Source organism: Camelus bactrianus, chromosome 22, assembly GCF_048773025.1.
Source record: "Camelus bactrianus isolate YW-2024 breed Bactrian camel chromosome 22, ASM4877302v1, whole genome shotgun sequence".
NCBI lineage: Eukaryota > Metazoa > Chordata > Mammalia > Artiodactyla > Camelidae > Camelus > Camelus bactrianus.
Genome location: NC_133560.1, coordinates 9,566,400 through 9,591,834, shown reverse-complemented (window position 1 = coordinate 9,591,834; position 25,435 = coordinate 9,566,400). Strand labels below are relative to the sequence as shown.

At 47.9% G+C, this 25,435-nt stretch overlaps 1 protein-coding gene across 1 annotated transcript in view; it reads left to right on the top strand.

The window, feature by feature from the left end:
• Window positions 1-25,435, top strand: part of NSG2 (neuronal vesicle trafficking associated 2) — a 49,073-nt gene that overhangs the window by 16,569 nt on the left and 7,069 nt on the right. The window contains exon 3 of the mRNA XM_010972277.3: window positions 726-809. Coding sequence (XP_010970579.2) covers window positions 726-809 — 84 coding nt within the window. The remainder of the gene's footprint in view (window positions 1-725; window positions 810-25,435) is intronic.

Here is a 25,435-nt window from a genome sequence, read left to right as displayed (position 1 = left end):
GCACTCAGAAGCAGTTGTTGTCTGTCAAGTTTCTTCTTTCTTCCACTTTGCCTACACAGTGGGATGGAGTTCCATAAATGTCTTGGCAGGTTGACAGCTTATCTTGAAAAGATATTAACCACCTCTGCAAAATATTCAGACTTCAGAAAAATAAGATGATACAGTAGTTTCAATAGATCTTTAGGTTTTTCTTTGCAGAAGTCCCTAAAGCAAATTGGAATTAAGCATGAACAAGATGTTCATTATAACCCGTTTATATAACCCCAACTAAACGTTCAGCAGTTGAGACTGGTTAGATTAACTGTGGTGTGTGCACAAAATGAAATATGCTACATCAAAAGGCAAGATGAAATCATATATTTGTCTACATGGAAAAAATGTTAGTGTAGTGTTGTGTGATAAAGGAAGAATGAAATACGAATCCCTTTCATAAAAATCTGTATTTGCATAAATAGCAAATATATATATACATAATACATGCATATAAAAACATCTGGAAAGGTGTGATCAAAACCATCACCTATGGTGGTTGTCTCTGTTAGAATAGGGAAGTATTACGGGTAATCTGAATTTTCTGTTTTCTTGTGTGTGTTTAAATATGAGGCTCTTTATTTTCTGATCTTTTATGCGATGCATAGTAACTTTTAGTTTCTACAGAAGAAAGAAGGAACAGAGAAGCGTTTCAAGCCTCTGCCTGTGCTAACAGTGCTGGTTGAACTTTTCAGGTGATTGTGAAGACAAGAACGGAGTATCAGCCCGAGCAGAAGAACAAAGGGAAGTTCCGCGTGCCGAAAATCGCCGAGTTCACGGTCAGTGTCTTGATGATGTAACAGGAAGACTGGGTCTGGGTCCCTGAGTCTAATCCAATAACAACAGCTCTGCCTCTTGAGGTTGAGTATTGCTCTCTCTCCTGCTCCGAGATGTTTGGACAATTTGATCGTTGATAAGTGTCTCTCCTGTCTCCTTTTTCCTCCTGTCCCTGTCTCTCTGCCTTTCCATCACCAGCTCCAGGAAAAGGGATGGAAGTGTATAAACAAACTCACATTTTAGACAGCAGATGTTGCAACAAATACAAAAAAGACAAAAGGAAAGAGAGGTCGACTTTTTAGTAGTAAAAACCAGACGGTTGGCTTTCTGTTTCTTGCCGGAGGGGTCACTAGGAGAACTGGTGAATGTATATCACTGTGTAAGCTGCATGAGGAGCCATGAAGCCTGCTCTGTGAGGAAGTAAGGAGGAACCTCAGGGAGGTACCTGGGGGAGGTCACTTGGGACTTTAGGTGGATGAGGTGAGCACAGCTTGTGCAAAGGCCCTGGGGCTGGAGGGAGCTTGGACTCAACATGGAATAAGTATAAGGGCAGTGAGGCTGAGCTCTAGGAGGGGCGTGGGGAGCAGGCAGAGATGAAGCAAGAGAAGTGGGCAGAGGGCAGACAGTTCCAGGCCCTGTAGGCTTTTTGGGGTAATTGGGTTTTATGTTAGAAGCATGAAAGAAACCGCTAAGGGCTTCAAGAAGAGGAAGGACACGATTAAATTTGGTTTTTGAAAACAGCACACTTGTTTTTACATGACTGAGTGTAGTCGGCAAGAGGGGTATGGGGAGACTGTTGGGCTATTGCAATTATCCAAGTTAAAAACAAACAAACGACAGTAGTGGCTTAGAGGAGGATGGTGAGTGGATAGCAACCTGAAAGATATTTAGGAGGCAAAATCAACCAGGGAGGCAGTGGTTCTGTGGATGAATACTGGGGGAGCAGTCTGGCTGGGTTTGAGTCCTGTTTCCATCTTGAACCAGCCATGTGACCACAAGCAAGTCAGTAAACCTCATGTATCAAGTGGAGATAATAGAAGGTTACTGTCAGGATGAAGTGCAGAGTACATGCAACGCACTTGGATCTGTACATGATAAGTGCATGACTTAGATCGTGTAGCTATTTTGTGTCAGCTGCGGCTGGGGGCTTTGGAAGTGAAAACAGCCCTTGGCTGGTTACTGAGAAACAGAGTATGTACATGGATAAATATATTGGTCTGTTTCTGTCTCTATGTTTCTCTCTGCTAAATCTGTGTTAGAGCAGCTGGCTGTGTGAGCCTGGGACGGAATACGGCATCTCTGTGTACATCCCCCAGAACGTGGGATTTCCCTGGATGCTGACCCTCTCTTTGAGGGCAAGGATGGCTTTTATTTTTGGCCATAGCTTCAGTGTCTGACACACAGCATGGGCCCTGTGAGCGTGGACCTGGGCTGAACTGGATGCAGAGATCTGCAAGGACCAGCAGGGAGCTGCGAGGGGAGGGCGGGAGTATCTTGGTGCATAAGGTGTGGATGGGCTCCAGGCCAGGGAGTAAAGCTGACCTGCCCTCCTGCCAGCAGAGACCGTCAGAAATATGCCCAAATTCACACACAAGAATGTCTATTGCAGTGTGGTTTATAAGATCAAAGTATTGGAAACAGTGCTAGATTTTCAACAACTTTCTCATGATTCCACAAATCAGACCACATGCATTTAACAGTTTTTTTAAGAAGCACTTATTGGGGAAGAGTATTTAGTTTACTTCAAATTTTGGGTTTAAGAGGTATTTGCATCTTCCTTATTACTTTCCCAATTTTACACGAGCATGAATTGTTCCAATAATCGGAAAACAATGAGAACTATTTTAAAAATTTGCTCTTTTTATTTATCAAATAGAGTGTTACGGTTTTTGACAGTATTATTGCATAGTTGGCAGTCATTTTAAATGATGGTTATGAAAGACATGCAATAATTTGGGCAAATGCTTCACAGAGGAGGTTGAGTGAAAAAAGCAGAGCTGAAAATTGTATGTTTTGTGTGACTGGAACTATGGAAAAAAGCCACAGGTTTACAGGGGAAAAAGGATATGGAAAGAAATGTCTCAGAATGTCATCTGTGGCTGTGCTATCAGCGGTGGTGTTGGCTTATGTTTGTTTTTTTTTTTTCCTCTCTCTCTTCTTTGGCAACTTTTGGTGACATGGCTATTTTATCATATTTAATGAGCCCCTGAGAAGCTAAGCTAATCCCCTAATTTTTTCAGGGGCAATTATGGCCCAGAGCAGTGATGTGACCTGCTCACCCAGCTAGCAAGTGGCAGAGCCAGGCTGAGAGGCGGCCCCCGCCTTTCTGTTCATCCACGCTGCCTGCAGTAGGTAACTAGCGGTTAGAACAGAAGTGAGTCAGGGTGCGGGGACTGTGGAACCCTCCCGCCCCCACACAGGCTGACTCAGTTCTGGGTGTTGGGAAGAAAGGGTCTTGGGGTTCGGGGGCAGCCGTCTGTCAGCCCTGACTGTCAGGTGTGGGCGGAGGGCCCTGCTACTTGGAGCAGAAAGGGAGGAATGCAGCAAATGTGTTTGCTTTTGTAGAGCTGTGAGCGTTCATTAGCCTGGCTTTTCATTTCCTTAAAGAGAGCTCCCCCTGGGCCGCGTGGAGGATGCACGGGGGAGAAGGTGGATGTAGCCGCGTAGGCAAGAGGCGGCGATGGCGATTAAGACGAGCCCGAGGGTCTGAGCCGTCAGCTGCAGCTGGACTCAGTGGTCCAGGTGGGCTGGCACCAAGGTGGAATTTACAGGACTGGTTCCTGGTTGGAGGAGGTGGCGTCAGGGGGCTCCTCGGTGTTCGGCTTGGCTGACTGAGCCACGGGGATGCCGTTCACTGAGGTAGGGGGCAGGGGGACTGGGCTGCAGGAGACGCATTGAGTGCTAGGTGCCTGGGGACCATGGGGGCAGATAGGGGAGAAGGCAGTCTGGTCACCTTTGGATGTAAGTGTTCTGGAGCAAAGGATGGAAATTTGGGCTAGAGAATCAGAACTAGAAGTCAGAGGACTCCCAGCTCATCTTACAGAGCCTGACGCCGGTCAACAGTGGCCGGGCTGCCCCTCCGGGATCCTGCCCACGGCAGAAGTCACCCCGGGCTCCCTCCCTCATTCCCACACCTTCGCGGGGGGAGGAACAGCTTGTGACCTCGCGTCTCAAATCTGACCCGGGGAGATCGGCTCATAACAATTATACTGTGAGGGAGAATGAGAGGAGAGAGCAGGGCCAGGAGAGATGAACTGAGAAAGAATGAGAGAATTGCGTGGAATTTTTGTTTTTGTTGTTTTCAACCATGAAAGCTCCTGCAGTCATTGCCAAGGGCCTCAGAATTGAGAGACCATCCCTTAGGCTTCTCTGAGAAGATGGGAGCACGAAGACAGATGCCTCCTCCTTCTCTCTTAGTGCCGGGAGCTGGAGGTTCTCCCAAAGCTGATTTGCTGTGGAAGGTGGTGGCGCCACAGAGGGCACAGGTGTTTTGGAAGCTGCTGGTGCGTCCGGCCATGCTGTCACACCGGGATGTCCCCAGGCTCACCTGTGAGAAGGAACTGAGTCTCGCATTTGGAGGTGGTTTGGGCCACGCTGATGAAAGGTGTTCCAGGGAACAGCTGGACTTTGGGGCTAGAGGCGCCTGGGCAGCTCAGGTCACAGCCTGTCACCCCTCTGACCTCCTGATTCCTCATCGATGAACCGGGACATAGTCTTGAGATGACACATAGCGCCCCACGGCGCACTGTAGGTCTCAGTGAACAAGCATTTTTTTCTCTTCCTGTTCTTAGTCCTGGGTTCTTAGCTTCCTGCCTAATTAGCTGTATTTTGTCTGTTGGTTGAGAAAGACTTGGTCCTCCCTTTTCTGGCTTTCCTCCCCCTGGAATGTGACTGGGAAAACCGGGAGGAACTGTGCAAAGTGTAGCCAGTTCGATGTCACGGTCCACGGGTGGCCTCTGCAGTCATGGTGGGAACCATCTCTTTGCCTCCTGGGGAGTGCACGCAATGTTTTTCTGGCAGGCTACCTCTCAACACATCAGTTTTAACATAAGTAATCCTAGTACCTGTTAAAAAACGCCTTTATATCCACTTTTCGGGCTAACAGCAAGCTTGTGTACTCAGTACTATTATCCCATTTTACGGATGCTCAAAGAAGTGAGCTGTCTGCTGAGGCCACGCAGCGAGGATATGTCAGAACCAAACAAGAACCCAGCCCTGCGGCCCCACATCACTCCCTCTGCCACACCTCGATACCACCCTGCTGTGGTCCTTGCCAGGCTGTGGCCTGCCTGACTTCGTCCCTTCCTGCTCTTTGTGCCCTTTCTTCTTCATCTTTATCAGATTGGCTCTGGGCTGGGCTGAATGCCTGTTGCTGGGAGACACACAGATGCATAAGACAAAATCCTTGTTCTGGAGGCGCTTGAAAAAGTGTGGGTTAGACAAGGAATTCCCAGCCAGTTTCTTGGCTATACTGTCCCCGCAGGGTCACCTCCCCTGGGACGCTGCCCCTGATCTCCTGAGCTGGGTTTGGTGCCTCCTCGGGGCTCTGCAGCTCATACGGGTTCTTGAATGCTGCTGTCACTGGCTACTCCTGCATCTTCAGCCCCCTCCAGCCACTGGTCCCTGGAGGGTATGGTCACACTGGCCCACCTACATGTTCCCAGTTCTCAGCAGAGTGCCTGGCATAGAGCAGAGGGCCCCCATCTTTTGGCACCGCCTCAGTGTTCATCCTGAGTCAGGGTTCAGAAAATCTGACTCTAGTGGCTATGGCTTGGGCAAGCTCAGGTGGGAGGGTACAGAGGCGCATGGGGAAAGATCCTGGGGGTACCTGCAGACTAGACCCTGACAGCAGCCAGGGAAGAGAGTCCAGAATGGAAGGGATGCATTAGTGCAAAGGGACTGAAACTCACCATTCCCGTCAAGCAAACGGACACCAGAAAATAAAGCAGGTGGGGGAGAATTGGAAGTCAGAAGCTAGGAATTTTCAAAGGACTGGAGTCTGTGGGCTATTACCCAAAACAGGCAACAACAGCAAACCCACAAAACAAAAATGAAAACCCAGCTGAAGCTGCCAGGCCTACTAGCATGGGGTGTTGACTTTTCACTGTTTCATCCATTCGCTGATCCACTCAACTCTTTGGGCTTCTGCTCTGCTCCTGATCTGACCTGTGATTGGGACCTTCTGTAAGTTATCCCACTGAATGATTCCAGAAAAGCGGGCTGGAGAGACTGTCACCCCGCTTGCAGGTGAGGCAAACAGGCTCAGGGAGGCTGAGGATTTTCCTAAGTTCCTCGCCCAGAAGGCTGTGGGGCCAAGGTGTACCCCCAGCCCCTAAGCAGGGTGCTGTGGCTGGGTGTAAGGTGTTAGGGAAGCTGCCGCAGGGGGAGGGGGTGTCCGGCTGCACGTGAGCAGCTCCCGGGGGATGCCCTGAGCCAGCCTACCTGACAGCTGTTTCTTTTCCTTCTCCTCTTCCTCTTCACCCGGCCAAGGGTGGGAGTGTTGGCACTCTGTCTCAGGCCTGCACTCTGCTCCCTTGCACTTGGCAACAACACGGAAGGGACGCGGTGAAACGCCAGAACCCGTCTCCCCAGGGTGGGTGGCCACAGATAACAGCCGGCAGCGTCCAGGCCCCTCTCCCTCCTGAAAGTCTCTGGTAACTGTGCTTTCCTCCCTCATCTCTGTTTTCACTCATCTTCTCCGGGTCCAGCCTCCTTCTGGGTCTGTCTGTCCCTTTTCTCCTTTCCCCTCCTGCCCCGCCTTCTCATCTCCCCGAAGGAGGACCCTCCCTGATGCGCATGTCCCTGCAAGGCAGTGCCAACCTTCTCACCCTGCCACGGCTTCTGCTGCTCACCTGCCTCCTCCCACAGATGCCCTGACCTGCCCAAAGCCCTGGTCCTCCCCTCTCCACACCATACATTGCCTGCCTCCCTGTCTTTGTTCACACTGTCCCTTCCAGCTGGAATGTCTCTTCCACCTTCACCCCTGGGCAAGTTCCCTATTCATCCCTCTGCACCCAACTCAAATATCTCTGGTCTGTGTGGTCTTGTCTGTCCGCCCGAGTGCAGCCTGTCCTTCCTCCTCGGGATTCCCACCCCTGCTGCACAACCCTCCAGTTCCAGTGCTGGCAGCGGCAACTTACCTGCTGTGTCTCGCACTGACTTGGGGTGGGATGGCGTCTTTTGCATCTTTGCACCCCAAGAGCCTAGCCAGTGCCTGGCCGCCTGAGGCACCAAATGATGTCTTTAATAAATAAATTAAACAGGTGAATGAGCAAACAAAATAACCCTCTTGGCTGATGGAGAAACTCCACATTGATCAACACCAAAACCCTGGCTGCCTCATTTTCAGTATCTTTATTTAAAATCGGGGCCCTGTCTTCTTGCAATGACATACTCTCATAAATGTCTCCTTCCTGATGTCACATTCCCCAGGAGGGGAGACCTCATTTACAGCTTTGCCATTTGCTCCTACCAATTTTTCATCAAAACCCCAGGGGCTGCCTCCCATTGGTGGGACTCTAATATTTGCTGACAGCCGCAAATGGAGATAAGAAATTTTACTTTATTATCTGTTGTCTTGGTTTTTATTGCTCTCCTTTTTTTTTTTTTAATTTTGAGGAACATTTTAGGTAAGTTATTAAAAACACTGCCTGCTGGGTTAGGAGCAGAGTCATTATCTGGTGTGGAAAAAATTTGCATGTGAGTGTTTGGTGGAGAAAGGCTGCAATGGTATTTGATGTTCATTATTGCACTCCTAGCTAGAGTTTTATTGAAAATCAGATTAACGTGCGAATTTATGTTTATGGCTGTGTGCTTTCTCCTGCCCTGATGGAATTATACTATTACAGTGACCTTCAAAAACATATATTGTTATTGAGAATTGAAAAGCAATTTTTTTAACAAAACATTGTTTTTGTTTTTCATTTTTTTTTAAACAAAACATTTCCCTGGGAGAGAAAACAAAACATCTGTCTCAGGAGGGAAGTGCTCAGGGTTTGGATGGGGGGCTGGGTCACAGTGTCCACTCCAGTCACTGAAGGGCCTGATGACTGGGCTGTTTTATGGCCGGCTTCTCATTGTCATTGATTCAAACACTGATCAACACTCATGGATTCAAAAAATGAATGCTGCAATAAAGCAAGTCACTTGTTATTAGGTTTAGTGCAGAAGATTTCTAGAGTTTAGTGAATATTATTATTTCGTATGGGTCTCCAGTAGGCGTTGGCCGACTCAAAGTTTACACAGCAGTTGTTAAACTGTGGGAAGTCTGTATGCAACCATGGCGGTAGAATTTACACCAGAGTCCTGAGCAAATGCTACAAAGTGTGCATCGCCCCCATCCTGGCCTGCGGCGGTTGACCAGCACACTTCCGAGTGAAGGGCAATACAGAAGAGGGGTAATACATGGGGTGGGGATTTGACACCGTGGGTTTGTGTGAATTAAAGCAAGTCATTTCATCCCTCTGAATCTGTGTTTCTCAATCTGTAAAATGGGCTAATGCGATCTACATCATAGGCCTGGCGTGAGGACAAAATGGGGTAAGTTAACACCATCCCATGGTAGCTTGATTAGGTGACAGCAGGAAACCCTGCACATATGGGCAACTGGCTACATTAAACGGAACTGCAAAGCGGTTGCTAGAATACAAGATTGTTGCCTCCTCTCCCTGCTATTTGCCAAACATTAGGCCAGCTTTGGCCAGCTTTCCTTTGGCTCTTGTCTTCTTTCTCCTCTTTAAATACACTGTTTGGCCAAGTCCTGAATGCACTGATCCAAAAGGAAGAAGAGAAGCAAGAATTGCCCAAGGGGGAAATGCCATTTTCCTCTGGCTTGCTGTGTGGCTGGCCTCATGGTCCCGACCGTCGGCGGGAGGGTTAATCGCCTGACTTTCTTGCTCTCTGGGCCTCTGCTGCTGCAGTATGTGATTATTTCAAATGGGATTTAAGAGAAAAAAAAATTTTTATGATGTTTAAGCTTCTGAAACTGTCAGAGGAAGACAGGTCCCAACAAAGTGACTGTCTGTGCGGCTTCTCATGTCACCACCATGTTCTATAATTGTAAGAATGCTAGTCGTCATAGCAACTGCCGCACAGGCCCGGCTTCCTCCTGGAGATGCTGGCAAGCAGCTCAGCCCTGCGATCCCAGCCCTTGTGAGGGCATTCGGTTCTCCGAGGGCAGTCGGCTCTCACCTGGGCGACAATCGTGAAGCCCGTTCCAAGTCTCCACCACCCGAACTCAGTTTTACTACGCGCTCGGACAGACCTGGGTTCGAATGCTGGTTCTAGAACCCCCTGGATGTATGATCTCCGGCAAGTCCCCCCACTTCCATGAGCCTCAGTTTCCTCCTTAGTAAAACGGGAATGCCAGCGCCCCCTTCAGAGCGGGGTTGTAACGACTGTGTTCAGGATGTGACTGGCAGAGTGCCCGGTACATGGGAGCCCCTGATATATGTTAGCCATCTTCCCTTTTGCTTTTTCACTGTGAAGAAATGAAAAAAAAATGCTGAATTAGAGAAGGACGGATGTTTTAATAATCTTTTATTATTATTATTATTATTATTATTATTATTATTATTAATTTTGGTAGCATTTGTAACTAGAAAAACAACTTAGTAAATAGAATTCTAGACTGAATCGTGTGTATCAGGGAGAGAAGAGAGATGGAAAGAGAAGAGAGAGAGAAAATAAATGAATATTCAGCTAGAGGAAACGGACTTGATTTAAAATTCCTCCAACTTTTTTTTTTTTTTTAACTGCATTTCTCTGAGGCTAAGAAAAAGAGATCTAAACTCTAAAAAAAGGTTTCTAAACTGAGTAAGGAAACCTGGTTTCTGGCCTTAGTCTCTGGGCCTCACATTTCTCATCTGTAAAATGAGGAAGTTGGGTGGGATGGTCCCCCCAAAGGCTCTTCTGTCTGAGATGTTCTAAGACAGTGGCTCTCAACTAGGGATGATTTTGCTCCCAAGGGACAGTTGGCAATGTCTGGAGACATTTACGATTGTCACCATTCTGTGGACGTGTGTATCTACGCTACTGGTACCTAGTGGGCTGAGGGCCAGGATGCTGTTGAATGTCCTGTGAGGCACAGGACAGCCCCCCACGACGAAGAATTATCCTGCCTAAAATGTCAGCGGTGCCGAGGCTGAGACACCTTGGCTTTGGGTTTTCCACCATGTTTATTGGTTCTGAAAACAGGAATTATGCCACTGTTGCCCCCCACGACATGTCAGATCTGTCGAGTATTCAGTTTCTTATCCTAGCTGTCTCCCGGAGATTTGGAGCCCTAGAAGAATTAGTAAAGGTGAAGACAGAGGACCTCTCACGGTCCTAAAGGACTTAATAAAATATGAGATAGTTGGAAATATGTGATCACTTCTTTCTCCTGCTTAAAACCATTCCGGGGCTTCCCCCGTCTTTCAGGGTGACATCTGGACTCCCTGGTCTACTGTGTCTGGTCCTCAGAACCCCCCCTCCTTCCTGCCTTCACTCCCCTCTCACCAACCTAAATCACTCCTGGAATCCTGGACACACTCTGCCCTTTCTTGCCTCCACTCCTCCGCGTAACAGTTTCCTCCACCCTGAATGCTTCTATCTCCCCCGTGGTCTAGTGATCACCTTTTCACTGCAAGCCTGGCTCAGCCAACACCTCCTGGGTGAAGCTTGTCCCAGTAGCCACTCCTCTCTTTCCAGCTGTCAGATGTAAAACTGACCCTTGCTTCCTCTGGGACCTTACTCGTTAGGGAGAGTTTGTCAACTTGACCTCCTCAGTGCAGTCATTTCCTTAGATGTATTTATTCCATGGCCTGTGAAAGCCTGGCCTCTCAAGGACAGACACCACCCTTGATTGTAGAAGAGGCTAAATCCTATTCTGGGACCCTGAAAACAAGAGGTGGTCAGTAACTTTTAAAATAAGAGTAAGAATTAGATGAAAATAGTCAGATGGTATGAACTTCCATTTATCAGATAAGTAAGTTTTACTAAGGGTGTGATGCACAATATGATCGATGAAATTAACACTGCTGCACATTATATATGACAGCTGGTAAGACAGAAAATCCTAAGAGTATTCATCACAGGGAAAAACATTCTTTTCCTTTTCTTTTTCTTTTGTACTTATATGGGATGATGGATGTATGCTAAACTTACTGTGGAAGTCATTTGATAATGTTTGCAAGTCAAGTCATTATGCTGTACACCTGAAGCATAAACGGTGTTGTATGTCAACTATATCTCAATAAAACTAGAAGGAAAAAAAAATAAAGTAAGTTTTGGAGACACTGCTTAATCAAATACCCTTCGAAGAGCATTCAGATTGCTGTATAGAGTATATTCTATACAGATAATAGGTTGAAGATAAATAAAATCTGCTTTAAACTAGGAAAAAGGAGTAACACGTGTTACTACAACAGGATAGAAAGGCAAAAACTTAAAAATCTCCCTTCCTCTCCTTTCATAATCCTTCTCACCCAAACTATCCATTGTCTATGTCTGTGCCATCCAGATTGGAAGTTCTTAGCCACACGTGGCTATGTACATTTAAATGACTCAAAATGAAGAAAAAAAATTCAGAGTATTAATTCCTCAGTCACACAAGCCACATTTCAAGTACTCAATAGCCATGTGAGCCTAGTGGCTACGTACTGGGCAGCTCAGATTTACAGGACATTTCCATGTTGCAGAAAGCTCTGTTGAACAGAACAGGAATGGCTTCTCATGTTTCTATCCAGAGATATCTTCTTCATGTCAGCACATATGTGTGTGTGTGTGTGTATACATATGTATATATAATATTCGTGTACACATTTGATATTCTTTTTCATTTTCTCAAATAGGGCCACTTTATATACATTCTTCTAAATCTTGCTTTTTTTCTCTTAATAATATACCTCAGAGATCTTTCCACTCAGCACACTGAGATTTTTTTGTTCTTGTTAATGACTGTAGACTGAGGATTTTCAAAATCTTTCTCAATCAGTGCCCTATTGTTGTTTTAGCTTTCAGTCTTTCGCTGCTAAGAACTCTGCTTTAGTGAACACACACACACACACACCTTTCATGTATTTTACAAGTATATTTGTAAGATATGAGAACCTTTGTCTAAAAAGCCTCTTGAGAGAGAATGTGAATATTCAATTTTGATAGATTTTGCCAAGTTATCTTCTAAAAATTTCCCACCAATCTATATATCCTCCACCGTGCCTACCAATGCCTTCCTCCCCACGTTGCCAGCACCTGTTTTAGCAAACTTGAAGAGCGTCACCATTCTGAGAGGTAGGAAACGGTGCTTCAGCTTTGTTTAAGTTTGTATGTCTTTCATTATTGGTGAGCTCCAGCCGTTTTCCATGTACCAGTTGACCGTTGACTGAGTCCTCCCTGGAAAACGTCCTACTTGGCTGGACCCCTTGCTGTTCCTTCCTACTGATTTGCGCGGCCTCTTCCAAAAGCTGAGGACTTAGTCATTCTCATTTATCTGGTATTTTCTCAGTTGTCCTTTGCCTTTTCGTTTTGTTTATGGCGTAACTTCTTTCTTAAGCCTGCAGTATTTCTTAATTTTGCTTTAACTCAAATTAATCACAAACTCCGGAAGGCGTGAAGGAAAATATGAGTACACTCGTCTCTATAAAAATCAAGGCTTTCTCCCACCTTAAACACATGTTTTCTTCTGCTACTTTTATGATTTTATTTTTTTATTTTAAAATTTGGATCCATCTGGAATTTGTGAAGAGTAGGGTGGGAGTCCAACTGCACTTCTCTTTGAATGGCAGCTTGCCGGTTGATCTGTGATTATTTGTTAATCCTTCCTCTCTTTGACTTGACAAACCACCTTTTTTAGGCACTGCATTCCCACATGTATTTGAGTTTACTTCTCTGCTCTTTTTTCATCCATGGATCTGAAAATTATTTGCTATTAAAAACTGAGATAATGCCAAATTGTCTCAATTACATAGTTTTATAATACATCTTAAAATCTGCAGACCACTCTTCCCTTATTTCTTTTACTTTCCAGAAACTCCTATCCCATTCTTGCACATTTGCTTTTCCAGATAAATCTTAATATATTTTAGGTCCAAAAAACTCCTGTCAACTTTTTAATTTGGGTTACATGAATTCATAGATTAACTTGAAGAGAAGCAACATCTTTAAAGCATTGAGTCTGTTTAGAAATAAGATTTAACTTTGCATTTGTCGAAGTCTTCTTTTGAGGTTCTCCATGGACCTTTAAAATCACCTTTACAGTTCTTGTTAGATTTATTCCAGAGTGTTTTACTTATGTTTGGTTGGTATTGTAAAAGGGCCCTTTTCTTCTATTATATTTTCTAATTTAATTTTTAAGTTATTATTTATACTTAATACAAATGCCTTTGTATTATGTACAGTTTGTTTGCCACCAGGCAGTTACCAACTTCTCTTGTTGTTTCTAGTAATTTGTTTAAAATTTTGGTTCTTTGGGTTTTCTATGTGTGTATCAATACTAATATTGCATCTTTTTCCTGATATTTAGTCTTCTTACATTATTTCCTCTTTGAAATTCTTGGACTCTTAATGTCATTTTCTTGTCTAATTGCGTTGGTTGTTACTTTCAGATCTACTGCTTCTAGCATTTCACCATTTAGATTTTGATGGCTTTTCCTCTCTAAATGCCCTTTCTGCATTTGTGGAGATGATTATATAGTTCATCTTCTTTGACCTAGCATTATGGTAAATTACACCGAGAGATTTTTAAATGTTAATTCATTCTTACATACCCTCGTTTGGTATACCACTGAGTTCTGTTTGCTAATATATTATTTAAAATTGTTGCTTTAATAATATTGTGAGGTTATGTTGAGTTTTCTGTGCTTTGTCAGGTTATTAGTGTTATGCTGCATTTGTAAAGAGAATGTACATGCTTTTTTCTTTCTCCATGCTCTAGAAAAGTTGAAGGAGTAGAGAAATGTTTCTTTGAGTTTTTTACAAAACAGAAGTAACCCAAAAAGCATCTGGCTTAGTGTTTTGAGGAGAGTGTGGGTAGTTTTCAGTAAATATGTGAAGAATTAATAAACAAATTCCGTGTATACCCAGCTACCTCTCCAAAGCTTTAAAAGATGACATTTTGGAATGCACCTGTTGTCATTCTCTTAATTGTGACTCCCTTCAGTGATTTTTTTTTCTTGAAGTGCTCCATTCAGTTAATAAATATTTACAGAGTAGCCACCACGTCCCAGGCCCTGAGGTAGGTGGTGTAGGTGATTCACGGAAGTACCACACATGGCGCACGATCTAGTGTTCCCAGGATGCTGGCGTACAGCTACGATTTGAATGTGATTTGAAAGCAACATCATTTATCATTGAATATTAATAGAGCTCGGGGCCCTGTATTTACAGATAAATCTTTAGGCACACATTAGTCATCCTTTGATCTAGAGGACAGCATCTCTCTCCAGGCTGCACACAGTGATGCAGCAAAGTGTCTTTCCTTTCCTGCTCCACTTCTGACGCTAGTCTGCAGGGTGGGGCCACACTGGCCAGCAGGGCGTGGAGCCCATCAGCCCCTTGCCTTACTCATGGGCTTTCTCCATGTGACTCACTTCTTTTTACCCCCCCAGAACTTTAGTCTTCTTAATCTGTAAGATGGAGATACTAATCTTGTTTACTGATATTTAAATGAGACGACATATGTAAGGCATCAAAATCCAGTTGGCACCCCGTGAACATAAGTTTATCTCCTTTTTTTTGGTATCTCCCAAAGCACCTAGCTCAGTACTAGGTTGAGAAGAAGACACTCATGGAATGCTTATATAGGTCTGGACTATTTTTAGATCCCTTGGCTGGTTCTCTTACGTCCCAATTTTATCTCCTCCAATTCAGTTTCCACCCATCCAATTTCCATGCCAGCGAATACCAGATGTTAAACACCTGTTGGCTCTCCAGTACCATACACTCTTTTAGTCACGCCCATGCTCCTTCTTGAGCTGCCCTCTGTTTTTACCTTTCAAGCTTCATCTTTCACCATCATGTACCACCCCTCCCTCTGTATCTTTGCACAGACTGTTCTCTCTGCCTGCATCACCCCTCCCCACCGTCTCCTTGGCACCCTTACCCAAGTGCTTTCTTCATCACAGTGCAGGCTTCCTAAAGGCTCTCCTAAGGGCAGAGACCACGTACATGTCACCTCTGCCTCCCCTGTGGCTAGCCCTGAGCCTGCTGTGGACCAGGTGTTCCACCAGTATCTGTTGTCAGTGCATGATCAGTCTCTGGGTTACATGGTAAAATATGAATGAGATTTTCTCCATTTCAGTTCTTTGAGGAGCCCTAGGGAAACCGTTCTTTAAAATATGAAAATAAGGCCAGAAAAATCAATTGCGTTTCTCAGCTGCAGGAGATGACAGAAAAGAGTGACTTTCCTGCGCCTCCCAGGGCAGGGCACTGTGATGGGAAGTTAGAGGCACTTCTCATTTTAACGTGGATTTAAGCGGGGCCCAGGCTGGAACTCTCTGAAACATTCAGCCGCCCACTGCTCGTGAAATTCAGGAGCAGGCATGCTTGAATAGCCCTCCATAGCTCCTTTCTTCTTTTTAGGCATTAATGAGCTGGCTGGGCAGCCTTGCCAATGATTTTACAGTTAAACACCCACGCTCCAAGATGCCTCCTTCAATAAGTGGAGGTGGAGGAAAGGCCAGAAATAAGACAGGGTGACTATTGATGGAGCGCCTTGTGGGTTCCAGGCACGGGGCTTGCTGCATTTATTGTCTCCTTTGACCTTCGTGATTGCTCTGTGATGGAAACATTGCTGCAATCACTCCCTTTGTACAGAAAAATACCAAAAAAAGCCAAGAAAACAGAGGATGAGATAGAAGTGGCTCGCCCAGGACAAATGGTTGGATAGAAACCATTTGTGCATCTTCTGAGCAATCAGTTTGTTTTTCTCTTCTGGGCTCTGAACTCTCCTGGACTCTGAATGTTATAACAGATTCTGTTCCTGCCTTTGGTTAGGCTTCTAGAAAACCTTGAGCCAATTTATCACCCCCACTCCTGCTGCAGGTATAGGCACTGTTATAACACCTGCTCTGACCTACGCCCATCCTTGTCCCTTGCATTGACTCCGTTTCTACTTTCCTCATCTGTAAAATGGGGGCAATAATAATAATAACCCCTACATCAGAAGATCGTCGTGAAGACGTAAAAGGCAAACCATATAAAGTGCTCAGGGCAGAACTCGGCACACTGGGAACGCTTAATGAATGTTGGTGATTACTAAATCACGCAGTCTGTAAGCTGCCTTAAGTCACTTCTGGAAAAAAGGTAGGGGTGTGATGAAAATAAGATGAATGAAACTAGTTAGATGGCATTTATGTACTTAGCACAGATTTATCCAGCACCTACTGCAGTCAAGCCCTGGCAGATGCAGGGGCTACCAAGAGAAATCCTTAAGAGCAGGGCCCCCCAAGAAGGAAACAGCTCAGTCAAAATTCAAGTCCCACCAGGCTTTCTCAGCTGCCATGCTGTTTCCCACCATGGAGCCTGCAGCTGAGAACATTCTGCACTCCGTATCTTCTGTGCCGCTTTATTTTCTGTACCCAGGAAGCAGCCCTGACCTGAACCTCACCCCCAGCCCCACGGTTTCCCGCAACCCTGCCAAGAGCAGCTTTGAATATAGGAAACACGCTGACCCTTCACTCGGGGTCACGATGCCCAGCTCTTTCTGCCAGAGCTGCTGGGAAGACACAGCCGGAGGTCACAGTTGGATAAGCTCACAAAGCGGGGACCCAGATTGCAGCCGCTGTAGGGAGCTCGGTTGAGGGAAGGTGATTTCACTAGGTTCCGAGCCCTGGTCTTAATGCCATGTGGAGAGGTCCCTGCAGTGTCGTGGGCTGGCCGTGGGTGCATCCTTGTGTGTCTGGGGGTGATTTGCTCATCTTGGTCGAGTCAGAACAGTTTGTGAGATGGGAACTTCCATTATCTGGAGCCAGGGAGCGGGGGCGAAAGGCAAGGGCCTGAAACATGGTTTCCCAGTGAAGCCATGGGAAAGTTAATTAAGGCTGTGACTCAACAAACCGTTTTGATGAAATTAAGAGGTCCAGCCAGGCGTCCTGCTATTTTAGTGACAGGGCATCAAGCAGGTGGCTCTACAGGCAACTTCTTAAGGAATGCATTTCAATAACAGTGACAGCGATAATATCCAACGTTGCTGGGAGCTTTAATCCAGTGTCTCTGGGAGTCCTACCGATATGCCTGGTACTGGGTGTTATGCTTTATCTCGTTTTTGCAGGTAAGGAGACTGAGGCTCAGAGAGGTAGCGCCACCTGCTTAAGGCCACACAGCCAGTAAGTGGTGGAGCAGAGACAGGATCCCAGGCCAGGCCGATGCTAAAGCCTGACTCCCTCGTGCATCACCTGACACTGCCTCCTTTTTAGATGCCTGCGTCCCAGTCTCTGCGTAGCTGAGAGTGGATGCCCCACTGCCTGGGCCCTCAAGCCTTGGACGCCTCTCCTTTTCTTAATAATAAAAATCATAATCACAGCAGCAGTAAACAAATTTCATGACCTATCTGCTCAAAGCCCAGGTGCCTGCACGTTGGGACAGATTTGTAGCTGCGGTCCCTCCCTGTGCAAACAGCAAGGCTCGTGTGACATCTTAATTTACTGGGTTCCACTTTGCGCAAAATAACCCTGGTAAGATTTGTGAGGCCTTCTAGTCTGGACCATTTTTACAAAACGCTGGTGACTGACAACATCGCAGTGGAAGCTCCAGGCCTCTCCTTGCCTGACAGCCCAGGCGGGAGGAAGGTGCGGGTGTTTCGAGCAAATTCCAGAATGAGAAGGCTCCACCTGGCCTGACTGGGAAGGTGGCCATGGGAAAAGTCCCCTCAGTAAGGCAGGGATAATGACGTCTTCATCAGATAGCTGCTGTGTGGACGGGGTAAAGGAATGCGTGTAGAGTCCTGGGCCTGGCTTGTAGCGGGTGCTCAGTGAATGCTAGGTCCTCCTCCTCCAGGCCCATGTCCCCGCTCCGGGGAGGACAGAGCTGGGCCTCTCTGCAGCTGTGTTGCAGACACGTGCTCCCGCCTGGAATCCCCCACGCTGCCCTGGACAGTAAGTGTCACAGTGCTCTTGGTGCCCCCTGGGGCTGGCTCTCCACTTAGCCCCAGACCAGTCACACTCTCCTCCTCACGCTGGACTGCGTCCCCTCCCTCCCAGAACAGATTGGGAGCAAGTCCTCGTTTTGGCCTTTACTGGCTTTGGGATGCTGGACCAATCCCTTTTTGGAGCCTTATTTCCTATAAAAGAGGGTTAAAAAGACTGACTTTACAGGGTCATTGAAAGATTTGGAATGAATGATGAAAGAAAGCATAGCCTTGTCTCTTCTGCCTCCAATTTAAGAACTGGAAAGTTTCACTTATGTGCAGAATCTCTGTCTTTTCTTGAAAATGCAGAAGAGAAGCCATAGGAGGGCCTCATTCCCCGCCTTGACAACAGCTGTCTGGAGCTGAGCAGCTGCTGTCCCTGGGGGATGGGACCTGTTCCCGCCAGGTCCCTCCAGTCCCCACACCTGGCCCTTCACCCTCAGGGTTGTGGTTTGTTGGCTCCTTGCTTGCACATAGTAGGTGATCAAGAAAGGTTGGCTCCTCCCTTCGATAGGTTGTTGAGATCTAAGCACACTGGTTAAGATCTCAGTCCTGCATTTGCCTTTGATTGATCGCCTGATAGAGACACAACCTTGTGAAGGAAGTTCTCAGCCTCTCCAGCCTCTGAGAGGCTTACTCTCAAAGGTCTTCACATCCTCTGGTCCAAGTTGAACACCAGTTTGCACTTTCAAAATGAAAAATACTTCAGGAGGCCAGAGATTTATCTCCTACATAAGCGGACCCTCGTTTCTTCCTTCTAATGATTATGCCAATAGCAAATTAAATTGGGAAATGAGTTATTGCTTTGGAATGTTCCAATTTATTTATTTATTTATTTATTTATTTATTTACTTATTTATTTATTTATTTATTTAGAATGTTCCAATTTAAATTGTGCTTTTTCTCTTTCAAGGGTTCCACTAATATGAATGAATTGCTGGCTGTAGCCGGGACCACGCTTCTATTCGGTTCCTCCCTCCGTGGGGAGGTGCCCTTTCTGGGTTGTGAGAGACTCTTGAATTATTGCTCACATAAAGTTTGAGGCCACAGATGTTTCATTTTCCCTTCCCTTTCAAAAGGCATTTTACTCAGTGGGATTCACTGGGGCCCTAGAGGATGGACTTCTTTAATGGGTTTGGGGGGAGCTTCCACGGGGAGCTGGCCAAACAGTGTGATGCACAATCTTTGTGGTTTGGGATGGAGCGAACCTTTGTATTCCAAACAGCCACTCTGGGAGCAGCCACTCCGGAGGAAGTGGAGCGGGTGGAAGGGACACGCAGCCTTGGGGCTCACATCTGGGTTCAAATGCTGCTTCTCTATTTGTTATTTTAGTTTACTTAGGCAAGTGATTTAGCTTCTTCAGGTCTTATGTTCTTCATTTATACAACAGGAAAAATAAGACATGCCTTATAGGGTTGCTCTTAAGAGTTGTTAATAAGAAATAAAGTTAAATCATCTACCCCAGGTTTAATAATTCTTGAAGTCCATTTTAAGCCTTTCCAGTGAAACCATCCAGGATATGGGAGCGCAGTCCGTCAGCAAAGCCAACTCCTGCCCTTGGAACTGACCTTACCCGAGGAATTAAACAGGGTACAGGCAGTAAACAGAACAGATGCTCAGCCTCCAGACCTGTCCTGCCGTTTTAGGGTTGGCATTTCTACCCAAGAGACAATAACATGGCGGAAATCATTCTGACACATTCACTTAGGAGCTACTTACTGAGCACGCGCACTGCTTCCGGCCACAGCCAGGCAGGTGATCTGAGCGATCTCGTGTTGCCTTTCAGTGCCTTGGGAGCTAGGGATCATCGTAACTCCCATCTCACAGATGGAGAATCTGAGCCTCAGCGATGTCACAGAACTTGTCTGAGGTCACACAGGCCGTGGGGGAGGAGCTGCGTGTGGACACGTGATGGCCGTCTGTCTTCAGCTTCACCCCAATATTTCATAAATCACCACCCCCCAAAAAATCCAATTTCTTTTCTTCTAATCAGTTCAAACAAGCCAACACTAACCCCACGGGTCTTTGTTTCCGTCCGTCTGATTACTGCCATTCACAGCTATGTGCGTGAGTCTGATGAACCCCAAACGAGAGAATGAACTCATTAGAATTAAGTGAACGCAGTCTGTTTGGTATGAAAAAAAAAAATCATTGAAAATGTGGACCCATGAGGCAGGCAGAGGGCACACGATTTTAGATCCTGAGGTGTGTTTATTCTTTCTAGATCTTGGGACAAGCATCTCTGAGCACCGGCTCTGAGACAGGTGTTGCCCTCAGAGTTTTCACACAGCGATCTCATTTCATCCTCGGAAAGCCGAGGTCCAGGAAACGTAGTAAGAGGACCAGAAGGTGGTGGGGTTAGAATCTAGACATGCGGGTTTCTGGCTTCCAAGCCAAGGCTCTGGCTGCCACCTCATTTTTGTTTCTTTATTGAGACAGAACAGACTGATGGAAAGCTATTCCGCCTGAAACATACACAGCTGACCTGAGGACATTCGCAATTGGAGGGTAGATTCGGCTGCTGGGTGCGATTCAGGGTGAGAATGGTGAGCCCTTGACCGTGCCAAGTGGCTGAGGGATCGGCCTGCACACCAGCACCCGTAGACGGACAAGAGCCGGGGGGAAGTTTTGGTGCCAGAATCCTTCCACTCTCTCCTTCCGAGGCTCCCTGCCAACCAAGGAGATCTGTGCTTAAGGACGGGCCCCACATGGCAGATGAAGAGCTGCTCTGTTCACCTGGCGGCCAGTAACCTGAGAAGAGCACAGGGGAGCCTGAGGCTCAGGATGGGACGCCTAAGTGATTCCCTAGCTTCTCACCCTACACACCCCAGGAATCTCATGTGATGGATTCTCACCATCCCTGGAGGGCAAATTGAGGTGGAAGGTAGGGGAGAGAGTGTCTGTTCCCAGTTCCCAGTGCGGGGCTCAGCCAGGGATAACCTTGGTCAGGATGCCTCAGGGAGACGGGAGGGGTGGACAGGAGTCTCCAGGGCGAGTCTGCTGGCAAAGCAGTCTTAGGTGGTGGAACATAATCATTGAAGTGACATCCTTTCACCTTTGCTCGGCTCTGTTGGTTAGGACCAAGTGATAGGCTCCACTCACATCCAGGGACGGGAAAGCGATGGCCCAGGCTCCTCCTGTGCGGGAGAAGCGAGACCTTTACCCGTGTCCTGACCCCGGAGGCGAGGGGTCAGAGAAGTCATGTTCCTGGGGCCAGGGCTCAGGGGCAGGAAGGGACGGGTTAATGATGGGAACCCGGCACCTGCCTCTAAGGCACAGCGTTCGTGGTAAAGCATAGCCATTGCTGTCAGTTCTGAAAAATAAGATCCTCTCCTTTCAGGGGAACCCAAAAGGGGGAGTGTGGGGCGCTGAGGCCACCCTGGGTCGGTGCATCACTGGAAGGGCTCGCAGCGCTCAGCACACAGCTGTAGTCGTGACAATATTTCATTACGGGGAAGGGACACAAAGCATAGACAGCAAAGGGAAAAGGTGCAGGGGGTCGAGTCCAGAGGACACCAGGCAGGAGCTTCCGGGGGCCGCTCCTAGTGGAGTCGCGTGGGGCACACTCACTTCCCCCGGTGGTGAGCTGGGGGCACACTTATGGAGAGGAACTCGTAAGAGTCTCAGTGCCCGGGGTTTCAGCTGGAGGGCTGGTCACATCGGCACCCCTAGCCTAGCAGGTGCCCGGGTCCCCGACTCCGGAAGGAAGGGGCAGGTGTTCAGCATAAAGCATATTGTTTGTGTAGTTAAGGCACAGTCAGGCCCCCTTGTTAGTTCTGGGAATGGTGGGGGCCCTCCTGATACCCGAGTTCGCAGGTGCCAGCCGAGGGCCAGCGTGGCGAGCAGGCCTTTCCAGGAGCCGCAGACTCAGGTCCACCGTGCTAACACTCCATCCTGTGAAAACTGCCCCCAGACTCCTTTCAGGTAGGGTGTGTGTGTGTGTGTGTGTGTGTGTGTGTGGAGGGTGGGACGGATGCGGAGGTAGGAGGCTGGGGAGAGAGAGCCCTTCCTCCTCACGGACAAAAGCAGCAGATTGAGTAGGAGCAGAAATGCTGCCGCCTCCCAGCGCGGCCCCTTCTGTCCGGGGGGACCCCGCTGAGCGCGCGGCTGTATTATCGGCAGCCGTTGCTTCTCGCCCTTGCAGGAATTACAGGCAGACGCCGAGTGGCTTATCTGGCTCAGAAGCCCCCCGCCGGCACGCCTAGCAGTGCCACACATTGGAACTTGGAGATGATTTCTAATTTTCCAAACCAATTTTGCTGACCTGATTCTTTTTTTTTTTTGATCAACTCTTCTGCCAAGAAAGGGGATTGAGGAATGAAAGTAGCTTAATGGAACGGGCTGTTTGGGCCGCAGGGCTGGCGTCTCCATGGAGATGCGGATGCAGGCTGCGTCTAAACAAGGCTGGGCTGGGATGCAGTGAGGCAGCACTGCGTCTTGGACTGTGGCGGCACGAGTGTGGATGACCCCCCAGGTGGCGGACACCACCGGCCCTGCTCTGGGGCCTGGCTCCGGGAGGGCAGAAATGGGTGTGAGCCCTTTAAAGCCCACTCATGTACTCTTAGGGCTGAGCCCCGGCCAAGAGCTGGGCAGGAGGATTGGTGATGTCCAGTCCCTGCCCTGGAGGAGCCCAGGGTGGGGTGGGGTGGGCTGATGGGTCAAGATGTCATGATAACACAGAGCAAGAGGGGACTGTGGCCAGGATGGAGTGCAGGGGAACCGAGGCAGTCCTCACTCCTGAGGGAAAGATCTGGGAAGGCTTCCTGGTGTGTGTGGGACACGCCCTCCAGGGGGAGGACGTGGAAAGTCATGCCAGTAGCAGAGAGCCTAGAACTTTCCGGAACTGGGACTCTAACCGTGTGTGTGTGTCTATGTGTGTGTATGTCTGTGTGATTGTGTGTCTGTATGTCTTTGTGTGTGTCTCTGTGAATCTGTGTGTGTTTGTGTCTACATATGTCCGTTGTGTTGTATGCATCTGTGTGCAAGTGTATGTGTGTATGTCTATGTATGTCTGTGTGTGAGTCTGTGTGTGTGTATCTGCTCATGGGTGTGTGTCTCCCTGTGTCTCTGTGCATCTGCGTGTGTCTCTGTGTCTGTGTGAGGCTGCCCAGGGCTGTAGCAGCTGGTACTGTGGGACAGGTAAGCAGGGGCAGAGCATGAGGACAGGGAAGCACCGAGGGGAGAAGATGTGTGTTGGATCCAGACAGGCCTGGTTTCTAGGTCTGGCTCGACCACTGATGGCGTGGGAAATCCTGACAACTCCCCAACCCCTGCGATCCTCAGTTTCATCGTCTGAGAAACAGGAATACGGACAGTACCAACTTTATGGGACACCGGGTAGGACGGAGTGACGTCATCTCTGTAAAGCGCTGAGTGTCCCACCATCAAAGACGGGAATTCCTTGCTGTCTTCTCTTCAGAAGCCAGAATAGGATTTTGGCTCTTGTCTTGATCTAACTGCAAGCTCCAGGTCACTTGCATCCGAACCTCCTGGACGTGGGTGCAAATGCTGACTTGTGGGAGCCGTGCAAACCAAGGGGACTTGGCTCTCTGAGTGGCGGGCGCGGGGCTCTGCATCTGATCAGTCTCCTTAGGTGGCTCTGATGCTCAGTAAGGTCCCGGACCCAGCGGGCTCACAAGGGATCTTCAGCCGCACGATGAAAGGTTCAGAGGAATAATTTAGGAAGGTCCCGCTGGTGGCCGATGGGGATGATGGCTTGGAAGGGGGAGGCAGGTGGCCCACGGCTGAGGTGGTTTTCTGCCCCATCGACATGAGTCACCAGCAAATGCTTTAAATAGTAGGACCCTCAGGCCCTCGGAAGCCCAAAGACAGAAGCCATTGCCCTGTCCCCGAGGGACTATTAGTGGGTCGGGGAGGACAGGTTGCAGATGATGGTAACACAGCGTGACACCTGATGGTCCTCGTGCTGAGGAAATAACAACCCAGTTCAGCTCTAATGATGCGCCGTTGTGAGGATGACAGTGGCAGCAGTGAGAAGTGTCAGTTTATCACTTTTGCATTTACACGGCAGTTTGCCATTTGCGTTACTCATCTTGGTTGTACCTCCTGACAGTTTTGTGTGGATTAGCGTAATGACTTGGGGCCATTTTGCATCGTGTTGCTAAAACCTGCCTTGCTCTGGGGTGGTCTGGACGAGGCGTGTGACGACGTTCCACGTGATCAGAGAAAGTTGGATGGGCCACCAATGGCTGAAATGGGGAGGGACAGAGGGCCCCAGGTTTAGGCAGGGATGCACGTGGCCGTGCAAGGAGCAAGAGTGTGAAAATGGACTCGAGATGGTGGCTGGATTCTCATGGATTTGTTCACAGAATGGTTCAGTACATTTTTAATAAAAATAAACTCTAATGTGGTAATAGATTTATTGGCAGTAGAACACATGGTTAGTGGGCAGACTTCTGACTCAGACAGACCTGAGTTCAAATCCTCGCACTTGCCTCATATAGGTAAGGTCATTCCACCTGCCTCTGGTAGAGGCATCTGTAAAATGGGCCCAGTGATAGTACCTTCCCCACAGAATTGTGAGGACACAAAGTGATGCACTGCGTGGGTGCTGCCCCTGGATGCTGACTAAGGTCCTTACCTCGGGCCGGGCCTCTCCTTGAGGATCCCCGGGCGCTACCACATTCTGCTTTAACAACAGCTGGTGTGAGGTGGCCACGGTCACCTCCATTTTGGAGAGAAGTAAGCGGAGGATTCTGAAGGGCGAGCAGCTTGTCCAGGGACACAGCAAATAAGTGACAGAGCTGGGCTTCCAGGGTAGACAGTCAGGTTCCAAAAACTCCGCTCCCTTCACTGCCCGGTCCTGGGGAGAGGCCCAGGGAACCCGGGTGTCATGTGGGCAGAATTTATGGATTCCGAGACCCCTCGCACTTTCCGCTCAAGCCCCATTGTCAGGATCTCTGGGGCCGAGCCAGGCGCCAGGCGCCAGGCGGCCTCATTCTGTCTCTGGAGGTTCCAGCTGTCACATACAAAAGACGAATGTCTGTCGGGCGGCTCTGTTTTTCTCTCCCCACAAAGTTTAATTTCCCCGATGTGAGTGGTTCTATTGCTTTGAGGTTTCCAGGGTTTGCATTCTTCCTAAAGAAGGGTGGTTTATTGGGTGTTGTGGGGCCGAGATGCTACAGTGCATGGATGTTAATGGAGTTGATGTTTCCTGGCGTAAGGAGGGTCCTAGATCAGCGTCCTGACTTGGCAGATGGTGGGAGGGTTTTTGTTTTTCTCTTCCCTCTTTCTAACTCCCGGGGTTTCATGTCCATGGTGACATGTCCTCCCAGAAGAAGTTTACAGCACACTTCGCTTTGCTTCGTTGCATTTTTGCAAGCAAATGCAGATGCAGGGCTGAGAAACACTTATCAAAAGGCTGGTTAAGGTAGTTTTTGGGACTGAGGGCTTCAGAATCAGGTATTCCAGAGTTCTGATCAGGCCCTGTTACTTCAATAACCACTTGGCCTCAGATAAGTTACGCTGCGCCTGTGTGCCTTAGTGTGCACAGCTGTGAAGTGG